Raw genomic sequence first — 16,344 nt, forward strand, 5'->3', positions numbered from 1 at the left:
CTTTTCCAAGTCAGCTTTCATTTTCCGCCACTCCCTCACTTGTTTTTCATCAACGCAAAATTCCCTACTTGCAATACTGTTATTGCTTTCTTCTGCTCTTGCCACAACCTTAAGTTTGAAACCAGCTTCATATGACCTGCGTTTTTGTTTTGGTCCAGGATTACCGGTAGAAGTACTGGGCTCCTTTTGTATGAGGATAAGAAAAAGTTCTAAAATTAAACAGGGAAATTAAAGGAGAGTCAGTAAAAGAGTTTGCTACCAGCATCCAAATCCCAATAATTCTTGTTCCGGATGACTAGAGAACAGAATTACTTTCATGTTGCACTTGAGCATTTGGCTGTCTTGTTCTTTAAGGCAGTTCCTCAACTGTTATTCTGACAATTATGGCGATGCTAAACAGCATACTAGAATTACGGTACCGTACTTCTCTTAAGATTTTCAGGGACCCAATAATGGAACAAAACATTTGTGGTTTGCCTTTTTAAAAATCATCACAAGATTGAGAGCAAGTGTGGTGTGATGGTGAAGAGCGGTGGACTCTAATCTGGACAGCCAGGTTTGATTCCCTGCTCCTCCACATGAGCAGCAGACTCAGATCTGGACAGCCAGGTTTGATTCCCTGCTTCTCCACAGGAGCAGCAGACTCAGATCTGGAGAGCCAGCTTTGACTCCCTGCTCATCCCCAGGAGCAGCAGACTCAGATCTGGAGAGGCAGCTTTGATTCCCTGCTTCTCCACAGGAGCAGCAGACTCAGATCTGGACAGCCAGCTTTGATTCCCTGCTTCTCAGGAGCAGCAGACTCAGATCTGGACAGCCAGCTTTGATTCCCTGCTTCTCCACATGAGCAGCAGACTCAGGAGAGCCAGCTTTGATTCCCTGCTCATCCACATGAGCAGCAGACTCAGATCTGGAGAGGCAGCTTTGATTCCCTGCGTCTCAGGAGCAGCAGACTCAGATCTGGACAGCCAGCTTTGATTCCCTGCTTCTCCACATGAGCAGCAGACTCAGGAGAGCCAGCTTTGATTCCCTGCTCATCCACAGGAGCAGCAGACTCAGATCTGGAGAGGCAGCTTTGATTCCCTGCTTCTCCACAGGAGCAGCAGACCCAGATCTGGAGAGCCAGCTTTGATTCCCTGCTTCTCCACATGAGCAGCAGACTCAGATCTGGAGAGGCAGCTTTGATTCCCTGCTCCACATGAGCAGCAGACTCAGATCTGGAGAGGCAGCTTTGATTCCCTGCGTCTCAGGAGCAGCAGACTCAGATCTGGACAGCCAGCTTTGATTCCCTGCTTCTCCACATGAGCAGCAGACTCAGGAGAGCCAGCTTTGATTCCCTGCTCATCCACAGGAGCAGCAGACTCAGATCTGGAGAGGCAGCTTTGATTCCCTGCTTCTCCACAGGAGCAGCAGACCCAGATCTGGAGAGCCAGCTTTGATTCCCTGCTCATCCACATGAGCAGCAGACTCAGATCTGGAGAGGCAGCTTTGATTCCCTGCTCCACATGAGCAGCAGACTCAGATCTGGAGAGGCAGCTTTGATTCCCTGCGTCTCAGGAGCAGCAGACTCAGATCTGGACAGCCAGCTTTGATTCCCTGCTTCTCCACATGAGCAGCAGACTCAGGAGAGCCAGCTTTGATTCCCTGCTCATCCACAGGAGCAGCAGACTCAGATCTGGAGAGGCAGCTTTGATTCCCTGCTTCTCCACAGGAGCAGCAGACCCAGATCTGGAGAGCCAGCTTTGATTCCCTGCTCATCCACATGAGCAGCAGACTCAGATCTGGAGAGGCAGCTTTGATTCCCTGCTTCTCCACAGGAGCAGCAGACTCAGATCTGGAGAGGCAGCTTTGATTCCCCACCCCTACACGTGAAGCTTGCTGGGTGACTTTGGGCTAGTCACAGTTCTCTACAAACTCTCTCAGTCTCACCTACCTCGCAGGGTGTATGTTATGAGGAGAAGAAGGGGAAACGATTGTAAGCCGGGTTGATTCTCTTTAAAAGGTGCGAAGGAGAAGCTGGAGAAGGGGCGGTGGTGGGCAGTGTGGAGGAGGAGCTGAAACAGGCGCAGCCAGAGAAGGGGCGGTGGTGGTCAGCGTGGAGGAGGGGCCGAAACAGGCGCGGCTGGAGAAGAGGCGATGGTGGCCGGAGGAGGGGCCGAAGGAGCCTGGGCAGGCCGCGCCGCTCGCGGGGCCGCTTCCACGCCGCCCGCTTGAGCCGCGGCCGGGGAGAAAGCGGCGCCGGCAGCCAGCGCTCAGGAGGAGGCTGCACCTGCCTGGCCGCGCCGCTCGCGGGGCCGCTTCCACGCCGCCCACCCGAGCCGCGGCTGGGGAAGGAGCCGCGCCGGCGCCCAGCACATGGCGGGAGGCCGCACCCGCCTGGCCACGCCGCCCGCTGGAGCCGCGGCCGGGGAAAGAGCCGCGCCGGCAGCCAGCGCTCAGGAGGAGGCTGCACCCGCCTGGCCGCGCCGCTCGCGGGGCCGCTTCCACGCCGCCCGCCCGAGCCGCGGCTGGGGAAGGAGCCGAGCCGGCGGCTCCTTCGGCCTTCTCCTCCGCGCTGGCCGCGGCTTCGGCAGGCGGCGTGGAGGCGGCTCCCCGAGCAGCGCGGCCTGCTTGTTGTTGTTAGTTGCTGCTCTGGAGCAGCAAGAAGTCGGGCGGCGGGTCGCTGCTGCCGCCGCCGCGGGACATGCTGGGCAAGCAGAGGGGAGGAGGAGGTAAGTTTCCACCTGAAATTTCCCCTTAGTGGTACCTCTCCCCCGGGGTGACTCGTGTATAAGCCGAGGGCTAATTTTTCACCCCTTTTGGGGGGTTGAAAAACTCGGCTTATACACGAGTATATACGGTAAGCATTTTAACCACTTTTCATAAGGCAGTTGATCTAGTCCCCTGATCATTTTGGTCGCTCTTTTGTGCACCTTCTCAAGCTCTGCAATATCCTTTTTTAGGTGTGGTGACCAGAACTGTACACAGTATTCCAAGTGTGGTCTCACCATAGATTTGTACAATGGCAATATGATAGCAGCAGTTTTATTTTCTATTCCTCATCTAATTATGGCCAGCATGGAATTTGCCTTTTTCACAGCAGCCGCACACTGGGTTGACATCTTCATCAAGCAATCCACTACCACCCCAAGATCCCTTTCTTGGTCTGTCACTGCCAGCACAAATCCCATCAGTGTATATGTGAACTTGGGATTTTTTGCCCCAATATGCATCACTTTACACTTGCTCACATTGAATCTCATTTGCCATTTTAATCCCAATGCTTCCAGTTTGTAGAGATCCTTTTGGAGCTCTTCACAGTCCGATTTTGTTTTAACCACACTAAATAATTTGGTGTCATCTGCAAACCTGGCCACCTCAGTGTTCCACCCCCACTCCAGGCCGCTGATGAACAAGTTGAAAAGCACTGGCCCCAACACTGATCCCTGAGGGACCCAACTGCTCATATCCCTCCATTGTGAAAACTGACCACTGATTTGTACTTTCTGCTTCCTATTTTTCAGCCAGCTCTCAATCCATAAGAGGGCTTGTCCTCTTATCCTCTTATCCCATGACTATGAAGTTTCCTTAGCAGTCTTTGGTGGGGGACTTCATCAAAAGCCTTTTGGAAATCCAAATACACAATGACCACAGGCTCCATCCTGTCCACACATGCTTACTGACACTTTCAAAGAAGAAGAGTTGGTTCTTATATGCCGACTTTCTCTACCACTTTCTCTACCACTGGGGGGGGGCGTGCCTTTCTTGCTTACAGACAGCCGGCTAACCTAAAACAACTTCTCACCCATGATGATAAACTACTGAACAGGAACATGGACTCTGGCACCAAGGCCTGCAACAAACCAAGGTGCCAACTTTGCCCTCATATAGATTCTAGGAACATCATCTCTGGGCCCATCAATGTCAGCCATACTATCTCAGGTTCATACTCCTGCTCATCTTCTAATGTGATTTATGCCCTCACATGCCAGCAATGCCCTTCCACAATCTACATTGGACAAACAGGTCAGTCTCTTAGACAAAGATTAAATGGACATAAGTCTGACATCAGAAACCACAATATTCAAAAACCAGTGGGAGAACATTTTAACCTTCCAGGACATTCTGTTGCAGATTTAAGAGTAGCAATTCTCTTACAAAGGAATTTCAAAGGGAGATTGGAAAGAGAAACTGCTGAATTACAGTTGATATTCAAACTAAAGACAATGCATTTACCTGGGCTGAATAAAGACCTTGCATTCATGGCTCATTACCAATGCTGATTTCTCCACACCCATCTCTCCCCTGGACACCACAGACTCTTCTGCATACCACACCTAATCCCATCACGCCTGCTATTCACATTTACCTACTGTTAACATTTACATGCTAATGCTTGTCTGAATTCACTCTCCTCTACTTAAAGACAGAAGGATTCACATTCTAGCTGTATCTGAAGAAGTGAGCTGTGGCTCACGAAAGCTCATACCCTGCCAGAAAATAAATCCAGTTCACCAGATTAGCCTCCGCTGCTCACATGGAGGAGTGGGGAATCAAACCCGGTTCTCCAGATCAGACTCCACCGCTCCAAACCACCGCTCTTAACCACTACACCACGCTGGTTCTAAAAGGTTAGTGAGACAGGAGATACCTTTACAGAAGACATGTTGGGTTTTGCTCAGCAGGGTTTGCCCTTCTATATGCTTGATAATTCGATCTTTACTAATGTTTTCCAGCAATTAACATGGAACAGATGTTAAGCTAACTGGCCTATAACTTTCTGGGTCCCCCCGGAACTTTTTTTATGAATGGGTGTTACATTGGCCATTCTCCAGTCCTCTGGTACAGAGGCTGATCAAAGGGATATGTTACATATAATTTTTAGGAGTTCAGCTATAACTCTAGTTCTTGAAGAACTCTAAGATGAATATTGTATGGTCCCTGTCACTTGTTCGTTTGCAGTTTGTCTAGATGTTCTAGAACATCCTGCCTTGTTACCACTATTTGCCCCAGTTCCTCATTCTCCCCTCCCCAAAACCTCTGTTCAGGAGAAGTTATCTACCCCATATCTTCAACAATGAAGACAGATGAGAATAATTCATTTAGTTTCTCAGCAATTGCTTTATCCTCCCTTAGTGTTCCTTTAGGACAGTCTCTTGCTTTGATTCTATGTACTTCCATAGAACTCAATGAAACACTTTATTTTGCTAAAATTAATGTCAGGCCTAGAATTCAGATATTGCACAGGTATAAGATAGTTACAAGTAACTTTAAATAACTCTAAAAATAATTCTTGAAGTAGTACCCCTAAGTGCATTATGTTAAAGGAGATCACATAGCAGGCTAACAGTTACACCACAGCTTAAATACATAATAGCAACCAGGGCATCCTTTGAAGGACAAACCAAACACAGCTGAACGGAACAAAACAAAAAGACATAGAAAAAGATCACTGTGAACATGAGCTGGAAAGTCTCCTCTGCTTTTTAATGAATTCAAGTCCTCCATCTTATACAAATATTTTTTTCTCACCAATGTTGTCTCCTTTATGTTTAGTTTGGAATGGAACTTAAACAGACCATAGTATGAGCTTTCGTGAGCCACAGCTCACTTCTTCTGTGGCTCACGAAAGCTCATACCCTGCCAGAAAATATTTTTGTTAGTCTTTAAGGTGCTACTGGACTCGATGTCAGGCCTGCTTTCCTCTGCTCTCAGCAGCCTGTCAGACTGAGAATGTTTTGGTTTCAGTGCCTCTCAAGGCCGAGCCTGCTAACTGTTGAATTCCTGTTCCAGCGCTATCTCCCGTGGGAACGGCTCCTCGTTAGGAGAGGGGTTACCTTTCCCATATAGGCCCTGTACTGTGCTACCCGTTCCCAGTTGTGCCAATTTACCTGTAGCTCTGTATACCTGTAGGTTTTCTAATAAATCAACTCTCTTTTGGACTCCTTGTCTGTGGATGTTGTTTGTGGGATTACCACGGGGACAAGTGCTTACATTTTGGTACAACTCCCTTCTCTATTTTTTACCTGCCTGGCTGGAGCCCTGGAGGGTTCGGCGGGGTCTCGGATTGGAGCAGGGAACATGCTCTCCGAGTGAATTACCTGTGGCTGGAGCCCTGGAAGGTTCGCCTAGGTCCCGGGTGGGAGTAGAGACAGCGCTCCCCGGGTGGAAGGTTTCTGGCCGAAACCATGGAGGGTCCCGAACCTTGGTACCCTCCGTTGGAACCGTCAGACGAGTACCCCGACGACCCTTCTTTGCTGAATGACATTCTTCCTGAGGTGCTGTGGACGGATGCAGAGATCAATCGTCTGATTGTACTCATTCGAGTTCAGTGGCGTCGCCTGGCTGACACAACCCCCTGGACGAACCCCGACGCCGACCAAAGTGCCCAGCACGACCTCCAAATACTGGACAGTTTGGTGGAAGAAGTTCGACTGGCACAGGAGGATTTAGCAGCCTTGACCCGTTTGTTAGCGGAGTTAACTGTATGTGAGGAGCAACAAGAGCCAGTAGCAGCCCTGATCCGCCCTGCTCCGCCCCGATCCATGGCAGGAACACGGGCGGAGGAGATCCCAACCGCTCCTGATCCCAACTTGTGCTTGAAAGAAGCATGGGATGTAGCGGTCCGGACAGCCTTACTGTTTGTAGGACTGACCTCGGCCACAGCCACGGTGGCTAAGCTCACAAAGCGTTTAACCCCTGAGTTTGGAGCAGACGCTGCTGCTTTGGCAGTTTGGGTTCAACCGTTATTGGACCTAAAAGATTCCTCTGAACTCCTTCGACTTCTGGAGCAAGAAGCTCTCCCATCGGCGGCGATTGCCGCCAAGCTTGAGGCCGACCAAGTGCTCGCCGACCGAAAGCGAGCCAAGGAACAGTTGCGGGCAGCGGATGCGGCGGCAGCTCAGGGGCGGGCCGAAAAAGAAGAGGAGCAACGTTTGGCCGATGCTCAAGCCCGCACGGGCACGGACATGTGTCCCAAAGACAGCACAGGATTCGGGTTTATCCCCTCATTTCCCCCGACTTTTGGCCTGTCTTGCGACGCGCAACGCACATGTCGGCTTGCAGGTCGCTTGATCGAGCCGGACTACTCGGATGAGGAGGATCTGTATGGTGAGGAACCCCACTGGGCTACTGATCTCTGGGTCAGCCAGTCCCGACGCACGGGGGGAGCTGGGGACGAAATGCGTCTCTTGCGGGGCAAAAACAGGGACTTGACTGATCGTGTGGCCCATCTGCAGGATCAAATGGAGCAACTACTTTGAGAAAATGAACGTTTACAACGAGCTCAAGCTCCCCCAGTCCAACCGGTGCCAACTCAGCCAACTCTGCCGGCTCCACGACCACAAGTTCTGCCGCTGAGGGCACCACTTCTCCCCCCTCTGGGACAACCAGCCCAGCTGCCTCCAAGACTTCCGGCTCAGCCAGTCCCAGGAGCACGGGTTTTGCCACCCCCAGGGCAACCACCAGTGCTACCCCCAGCGTCCCCTCCCATACAGTGGAAACAACCACAGTTAAGGGTGACCTATGACGGCTCAGTTAAGGCTCTACCCTGTTTCCTACACCAAGTAGACAGTTATATGAGGGAACAAGGGCAACACTTCCCCACCAAAGACAGCCGAGTGCGCTTCGCTGCCTCCCTGTTGACTGGAAAAGCCGCAGACTGGATGGTCCTACAGTTTGACACTCGGGCCCGATCCATACGCTCACTCAACGAGTTCATGCGAGTGTTGTGGCAACGATTTGAGGACCCTTTCCTGGGAGAGAAGGCCAAGGCAGCCCTCTTGCAACTTTGACAAGGCTCTATACCAGTACGGGAATTCGCGGATGAATTTCAAAGGCTCACCAGTAAAATAGTGGACAGGACCGAAGCTACCCGAATACATTATTTCCGAGAAGCCTTACATCCTGAGATATTGAACTGGGCTTATATGCAACGAGACCCAGACACTCTTGAAGAATGGATTCTATTAGCTGAGGAGGTGGAGAGTCGTCACCAATTCATTTCACTGGCCCGACGTCGAGCCAGGGAGGGGGGCAACCAAAAGCCCCCGACTAAGGCTGCAGCTCCTACACCACGAAGACCTGCTCTACCCTCGCAAGACCGTGTGTCTCGGTTTCAGAGGGGAGCCTGTCTCGTTTGCGGAACCATAGGCCACTTTGCAGCAGCCTGCCCACTTCGACCAGACCGGTTGGTTCCTTCTCGACTGGATGGACCGCCCCGGAATCGGGGGCGACCTCAGCGCAGAGGCACCGCGGCCAACCGTAGCTTTGCTCCAGGAAGGACCGCGCCATCAGCTCTCCACATCAGAGATGCGCCTCGCGACCCTGCACCAGCGAGCCCATCGGGGTTCCGGATTACAAGTGCCCCACTTGGGGACAGCTCACCGTCTTCAGATGAGGACAGGGACTGGGACCCCCCTGCTTTGAACCTTGAATCTCCTTTGGATGTCAAAAAACGAGCGGGGTCTGCAGTGAGTGGAGCGACACCGCAGACCCTCGCAGCTATTCCTGCAAAACCAAAAGCTCCAGTGAAGGTAAGATTGAAGATACTGTGTATGTGGACGTAGTGTTACAGCACCATAGAAAGGGCCCCCAGTTACAAGTTAAAGCACTCATAGACTCCGGGTGTGCCCGCTCCCTGATCAACGAAGCCACTTTCAAAGCGCTCAAAGTCAAGTCAGAGACTCTGCCAGCTCCCATCCAGTTCGCCCAAATGGATAGCAGTGACTTCAAGGGTGGGCCAGTAGATCGTCGCACTTGCGGGGTGGCGATGGGCATTGGCCATCATTGGGAGCAAATTGACTTCACCATACCCCTATCAGATATGAAGTGGTACTGGGAATTAACTGGCTCAAGGGGCACAGCCCTTATATTGACTGGGGGGGCGGGACTATAAAGTTCTCTGATCCTAATTGCGACCAACACCATCTCGAGGTGGCTGTTGTACCTCCGTCAACCTCAGCTTTAGCCTCAGACACCCCCTCGTCCTCTCCACTACCTGTTGAATATCAAGACTTTGCGGACGTTTTTGATGTGCAGGAATTTGATGTATTGCACGCCCCCACCGCCAAACAGACTGTGCTATTGAAGTGGTGGGGAATGAAAAACTGTCTGAAAGTAAAATTTATCCCACGAGTGCTTCCAAACGTGCTGTGCTACGTGAATTCTTGGACAAGAATTTGACTCGAGGTTTCATCCGGCCGTCTACCGCCCCTTCTTCGGCCCCTGCTTTCTTTGTGTGCAAAAAGGCGGGTGACTTGCGGTTATGCAGTCACCCAGTCCAATGCCTACCCTATTCCTTTGATCTCGGATCGAAAACTCAATGCAGTCACCCAGTCCAATGCCTACCCCATTCCTTTGATCTCGGATCTCTTGGGACAATTAAAGAGGGGCGTATCTTTACAAAACTAGACTTGGTGGAAGCCTACTACAGAATCAGGATTCGGGAGGGCGATGTACCTCTGACAGCCTTTTCCAGTTGCTTTGGCATGTATGAATTCTTAGTGATGCCTTTCGGATTAAAAGGGGCCCAGGGGGTCTTCATGCAGTTCATTAATGAGATCCTACGTGACTTGTTGTATAGGGGCGTGGTGGTTTATTTGGATGATATTCTCATTTACTCTAAAACTATGGACGAACATGTTGCCCTGGTGAGGGAAGTATTGCAACGCCTCAGAGACAATCAGCTCTATGCTAAGGTGTCCAAGTGCGAATTTCACCAGAAACACTTAAGCTTCCTGGGCTATATAATTTCACACCACGGTCTCACTAAGGACCTTGACAAAGTGCAGTCAGTAACCAGTTGGGAACCACCCTCCACCCGTAAGCAGGTTCAGCAATTTCTTGGGTTCGCTAACTTCTACAGGGGATTCGTCCCCAACTTCGCTCAAATCGCACTCCCCATCACGGATCTCTTTAAGACTAAGAGAAAAGGCAGCGCCGCCACGTTACCCTCAGCTAAAATCAATTGGACCCAACAGTGCCAAACCGCTTTCGATACCCTCAAGCGACTGTTTACCTCTTAACCGGTATTAAAGCACCCTGATCTCGAGCAGATGTTTGTAGTCCAGGTTGACGCCTCAGACGTGGCAATGGGGGGTGCACTTTTACAGCAAGGGAAGGACGGTCTTCTGCATCTGTGTGCTTACTTCTCTAAGAAGTTCGCGCAATCTCAGCTCAACTGGCCGATCTGGGAAAAGGAAGCGGCCGCCGTCCACCATGCCCTCACGGTGTGGAGGCAGTTTTTGGAAGGTTCTAAAGTCCCTTTTGAAGTATGGAGCGATCACAAGAACCTGGAGGCGCTCACGGGGGCCCGTAAACTGTCCGCGAAACAGGTACGGTGGGCGGACTTCTTTGCTCAGTTCCGTTTTGTATTAAAACATGTACCGGGGAAGCAGAATGTCCTGGCTGATGCTCTATCCAGGCTTCCCCAATACCCAACCAAGGTTGAACGCCCCACGAAGTCTCTGTTCACTCCTGCTCAAAGAGGTTTACTGCCCACTCTAGCAGTCCAAACTCGATCGCAAACCCGGCTCCCGCCACAGCCTTCGCAGGAGGGGGGCACTTCAAGCCCGACCACGCCGGTCGGCCCGACCGCGCCACCCCCCTCTCCTCCTTCGGCAGCTCCGCCGGCACCCGGTCGCCCTGGAAATCCAGCCATCCAACCCCCCTCGGGGACATCAGCTTCCCCTCTCTCCAGCATGGAGCCCACACCGCCAGATGGGATGGATCTAACAGACTCTTTTTTGGCCTCGCTTCGTTCCAATTGCAAAGCCGAACTCTCTGCGCAAACCCTCCCCTCCGCTCTGACTGAACGTGGAGGTTTTTGGTACAAAGACTCTAAGCTGTATGTGCCTAAAGGGCTACGGAAGGAAGTACTACAGCTAGTCCATGGAGCCAAGACACTTTGGGTTTCTAAAAACGTTACATTTGTTACGAAGGCAGTTTTGGTGGGCGGGCATGCGAACTGATGTGGATTCGTTCATTCGCAGTTGCCCAGTCTGCGCTACTTTTAAGAGGGCCCAAGGGAAACCTCCCGGATTATTGCAACCGTTAGAGACCCCCACTCGACCTTGGGAAGTAATTGCTATGGATTTCATGACTGACCTCCCCCTCAGCGAGGGAAAAACTGTACTTTGGGTAATCACTGACCTGTTCTCTAAACAGGTGCATCTCGTCCCTTGCGCGGGTATCCCGTCCGCCCCAAAACTGGCCCGCCTCTTTGTGTCACATGTCTTCCATCTACATTCCTTTCCGTGCAAGGTGGTGAGCGACCACGGAAGTAGCTACGTGGCTAAATTTTGGAAAGCTTTCTTAAAATTAGTGGGGGTGGAACAAGGTCTCTCAAGTGCTTTCCTCAAACCGATGGCCAGACGGAACGAGTGAATGCTGTACTAGAATGCTACTTGCGCTGTTATGTTAACTACCATCAGGATGATTGGGTTGAGTTGTTACCCTTTGCTGAATATGCGTATAATAATGCTGTGCATCAATCCACTGGATTTAGCCCCTTTCGGGCCGTTTATGGGCAAGACTTCGGACCCATAAGCCATAACGATATCTCCAGGGTGGAGGGAGGTGAAAGTGTTGCTGACTGGGTACACACAATTCAGACAACCTGGCCTTGGCTGGTACGAAACCTGGAGCGAGCTAAACGTAAATACAAAGCTCAAGCTGATAAACATCACTCACCAGGCAAGGACTACTCAGTGGGAGACTTGGTTTATTTGTCCACCAAAAATCTACGGTTCAACCGCCCGTGTAACAAACTCAGTGCCAAATAAGTGGGTCCCTTCCCCATTGCTCGTATCATTAACCCAGTGACTGTGGAACTTTCACTCCCAAAATCACTCAGACGGATCCATCCTGTCTTTCATGTCAGTTTGCTAAAACCACATGTACCTTCTCCCGAGTGGCATCCTGAGCCATGCCCTGAAATACCAGTGATGGTAGGGGGGGAGGAACATTTTGACATTGCAAGAGTCTTAGACTCACGTATCCATCATGGGTCTCTCCAATACCTAGTCTGTTGGAAACATTTTGGTTCCGCTCATGATGAGTGGGTACGCGCACGTGATGTGTCTGCACCCCGTTTGGTCCGCCAATTCCATACTGCCTACCCTCACAAACCAGCGCCCCCGGATGGAACTGTGTGGGGAGGGCCCTAAAGGAGGGCAGGATGTCAGGCCTGCTTTCCTCTGCTCTCAGCAGCCTGTCAGACCGAGAATGTTTTGGTTTCAGTGCCTCTCAAGGCCGAGCCTGGTAACTGTTGAATTCCTGTTCCAGCGCTATCTCCCGTGGGAACATCTCCTCGTTAGGAGGGGGGTTACCTTGACCCGTTGTGACTAATGCTTTCCCATATAGGCCCTGTACTGTGCTACCCATTCCCAGTCGTGCCAATTTACCTGTAGCTCTGTATACCTGTAGGTTTTCTAATAAATCAACTCTCTTTTGGACTCCTCGTCTGTGGATGTTGATTGTGGGATTACCACGGGGACAAGTGTTTACACTCTTGCTCTTTTCTACTACTGCAGACTAACACGGCTACCCACTGTGAATTAAACAGACCATGTGTGTGTTCACACAGTGCTCATCCCATGTTTTCAAAGAACCTGTTCACACAGGAGATTGGGAGTTGGTCTTGGAATGCATACTTTCTCCCCCAACCAAACAAAATGTAACCCCTGAACTAAAAGTTACCATGTCTACCTGAAACAGTAATCTTCCTTACCATGCAATATAAATCCAATTTTCAAATACTGTCAACACAAAACTGAGGGTTACTTACTTTGGGGCAATGGTCACAGTATTTCCTTTAGGCAATAAAAAATCAGCAGAATCTCTTCCTAAAATGGTAGCATTGTATAGCAAAGGCTTCATACTTGGGTTTTTCAAACGTATCTGTTGCAAAAATATAGCATACAGCATTTAAGAACATTTATTGTGACACTACAATATAACAGTTCCACTTCTTTAATGGATGAAATCTCATTTTGGAGCTGGGTTACACCAGAACTGTGAAATGTCTATAAGAAATTGATTATTCCTGTTTGGGCCATGTTATCTATAAACAGTCTCTTCAAAGTTTAGGGCTTTTACTGTTAGAGAAAGATTCAGCTATGTGGTGGCAAGGCTAGGTGGGAATGCCCTGAATTCTCTTCCATCTAGGCTTGCCCAAGACAGAGTTCTTTACAGGAGATAGCTGGGAAGCACCTACGTCTTCATAAAATTCTGAAAAAATAGTAAATACTATTATACATTATCCTCTACCATTACATCACAATCAAAAGAAGCATCTCTGACCTGAACCATTCCAAAGTAGAGAAAATGAGGATCCATTGGAACACCATCAAATGGAATATGTTTCTTCTATCATTCAAATAATTAGCTACATTGTATTAGATTGTATTTTATGATAAATGCAATTGTATTTGATGGCAATATTTCTTGGATATAATTAATACTGCTGTTAACCTTTTTACAAGTCCTTGGTTGTTGTTTGATATATAATATTAGGCCACATTTATTAAGATTTTTACTTCATTCTTGGTAAATGACTCATGATTTCAATATACAAAGGCCTAATTCAAGCTCGATAGCAAATAGTATATGCAGCAGTTATATACCCAAAGACCGTGAATGGACCATAAGCTAAATTGAGTCTCGTCTAATCTTAAGCGATACTAGTCCACATCCTTTTCTCTCACACTTCAAGCAATTATCTCAGGAATCCCTACCACAATTGTGTAAAGTATGCTAATATTATAGAAGGGAAGCCAGAGAAATAATGGCTTGCTTAACCTAATGAAATGACTATGGGCTACAAACTAGGGACTCACAAGTTCATGATATTAATAATTAAGTTATCCATTAGCAATTGATTAACTCCTTGAAAAAAATCTAAATAAGAAAACCAATCAGTGTGTCATGACAAGCTAACTTTCCTGTAGCTACACTCTATAGCAATCAAAGAAGAATGGGGCCAAAAGTTTTCTCTGCTCTCCAAATCTATCATAGAACCATAGAGTTGGAAGGTACCACCAGGGTCATCTAGTCCAACCCCCTGCACAATGCAGGTAATACACAACTACCTCCCCCCCAAACCCCCAGTGACCCCTACTACATGCCCAGAAGATGGCCAAGATGCCTTCCCTCTCATCATCTGCGTAAAGTTATAGAATCTGCATTGCTGACAGATGGCCACCTATCCTCTGCATAAAAACCTCCAGGGAAGGAGAGCTTACCACCTCCTGAGGAAGCCTGTTCCACTGAGGAACCACTCTGACTGTTATAAAATTCTTCCTAATATCTAGACGAAAACTCTTTTGATCTAATTTCAACCCATTGTTTCTGGTACGAACTTCTGGGGCAACAGAAAACAACTCGGCATCATCCTCCATATGACAGCCCTTCAAGTACTTGAAGATGGTTATCATATACCCTCTCAGTCTTCTCTTCAGGCAAAACATACCCAGCTCCTTCAACCTTTCCTCATAGGACTTGGTCTCCAGACCCCTCACCATCTTTGTTGCCCTCCTCTGGACAAGTTCCAGCTTGTCTACATCTTTCTTAAATTGAGTCGGAAGCAACTTGACGGCACTTAAAACACACACAATTCTCCAGCCTGCCAAGATCATCCTGTATCTTGGCTCTGTCTTCTACCGTATTTGCTACCCCTCCCAATTTAGTATCATCTGCAAATTTAATAAGCATACCCTCTATTCCTTCATCCAAATCATTTATAAAGATGTTGAGCAACACAGGGCCCCGGACAGATCCCTGAGGAACTCCATATAAAATATGAAAATAAGGTAAGACAACAGTACAACACACAGTTATTGAATATAGATACACTGAGAGGCATGGAAGGGAATTGCCCCTGGGAGCAATAGAGAAACACCAATTCTAACAGCTCTTGGATCAGTAGATAATAATCTGATCTCTGATAGGTCAGAACTTGGTATTATGTTTAAAGTTCCATTATACAGATTCAGATAGTTTATTTGCGGCCCTTGGCCAGATAAAACAAGATACATGGTCTAAAATGGTCTTACCAACAAAGGAGTTCCATTATACTAAACATCTGGTTCTCTGATTATGGCTTCTTTTGTTTTATGTTGTTTTATTTTGAGTGCCATCTTTATGTTCCACTTCAGCTTGAAAATAGATCTCATATTTGGGCTCTGACAAATTCCTAAATGATTATTCCCAATTAACCTCATTGATTCCATATCTTTGCTGAGGTTATTCCCTCCAGAAAATGATAATCCAGCAAAGATATCCCCAGACACATATTACAGTTGAATGTTCAGTCAGGAATTATTCTGAACTTAAAGATAAAAATGCCAGTACCTTCCTAACAACAGTAGAATGAAGTGGACCAGCAAACTCAATATATTTCTTGGGTAAATACTGAGGAAGCCGCTCATATAGATAGACAGAAAGCATAAGCATCATGACTGGATTTGGATCACAGATATCAGAAGCCTAAATTTAAAAGACAAATAAAGTCAGTGTAAGTTTACAAAGAAGAAAACAACATGACATTAAACAACTGCTTATGAATGGAGGAGCTGCAGTTTCAAACATCAGCTTGACTATTTTTCCATACTTAGAAGCACTTTTTTAATTTATTTGTTTCTGCCCCGTGGCTCAGAGTGGTAAGCTGCAGTACTGCAGTCAAAAGCTCTGCTCACAACCTGAGTTCAATCCCGACAGAAGTTGGTTTCGGGTAGCCGGCTCAAGGTTGACTCAGCCTTCCATCCTTCCGAGGTCGGTGAAATGAGTACCCAGCTTGCTTGGGGGTAAAGTGTAGACGACTGGGGAAGGCACTGGCAAACCACCCCATAAACAAAGTCTGCCTAGTAAATGTCGGGATGTGACGTCATCCCATGGGTCAGGAATGACCCGGTGCTTGCACAGGGGACTTTTACCTTTTTTAGGGCAATGAATCCACTTTTGAGTTTACCTTTTGAAGCGGGTCGTACTGTTCAAATGACAGGCTCTTAGAATGTTTCAAGTGAAGGTATCTTATTCAGCCAATCATCGAGTAAGCAGAACAACTTTACTTACTTTTAAAAAGCAAGTCTTTTTATTGAAATACTTCTAGTAAAATATATGTAAATGCAGATTATTAAGTCTTTAACACTTCTATAAAAACTCTTGTCAAAGTACAATGTATGTATTACAATGTATGCAGTAGAAGCAACATATGCAGTAAAAGCAAACAAGTCTTACATACTATTCAGTTTCAAAATCCAACTTATAAAATATAACAGTCAAATTATTCTGATTCAGTTCAAAGTATCTAATTCACAAAGTCTAGAGTAAGGTAAACCATACATACCAGTCAGCCTTTATCTGAGAGCC

The 16,344-nt window shown here is 48.2% G+C and overlaps 1 protein-coding gene across 1 annotated transcript in view; it reads right to left on the bottom strand.

The window, feature by feature from the left end:
* Positions 1-16,344, bottom strand: part of CFAP47 (cilia and flagella associated protein 47) — a 380,184-nt gene that overhangs the window by 192,085 nt on the left and 171,755 nt on the right. Inside the window, exons 42-43 of the mRNA XM_056861810.1 lie at positions 15,328-15,462; positions 12,764-12,876 (exon numbers count right to left, since the gene is read on the bottom strand). Coding sequence (XP_056717788.1) covers positions 12,764-12,876; positions 15,328-15,462 — 248 coding nt within the window. The remainder of the gene's footprint in view (positions 1-12,763; positions 12,877-15,327; positions 15,463-16,344) is intronic.

Source organism: Euleptes europaea, chromosome 16, assembly GCF_029931775.1.
Source record: "Euleptes europaea isolate rEulEur1 chromosome 16, rEulEur1.hap1, whole genome shotgun sequence".
NCBI classification, from domain to species: Eukaryota; Metazoa; Chordata; class Lepidosauria; order Squamata; family Sphaerodactylidae; genus Euleptes; species Euleptes europaea.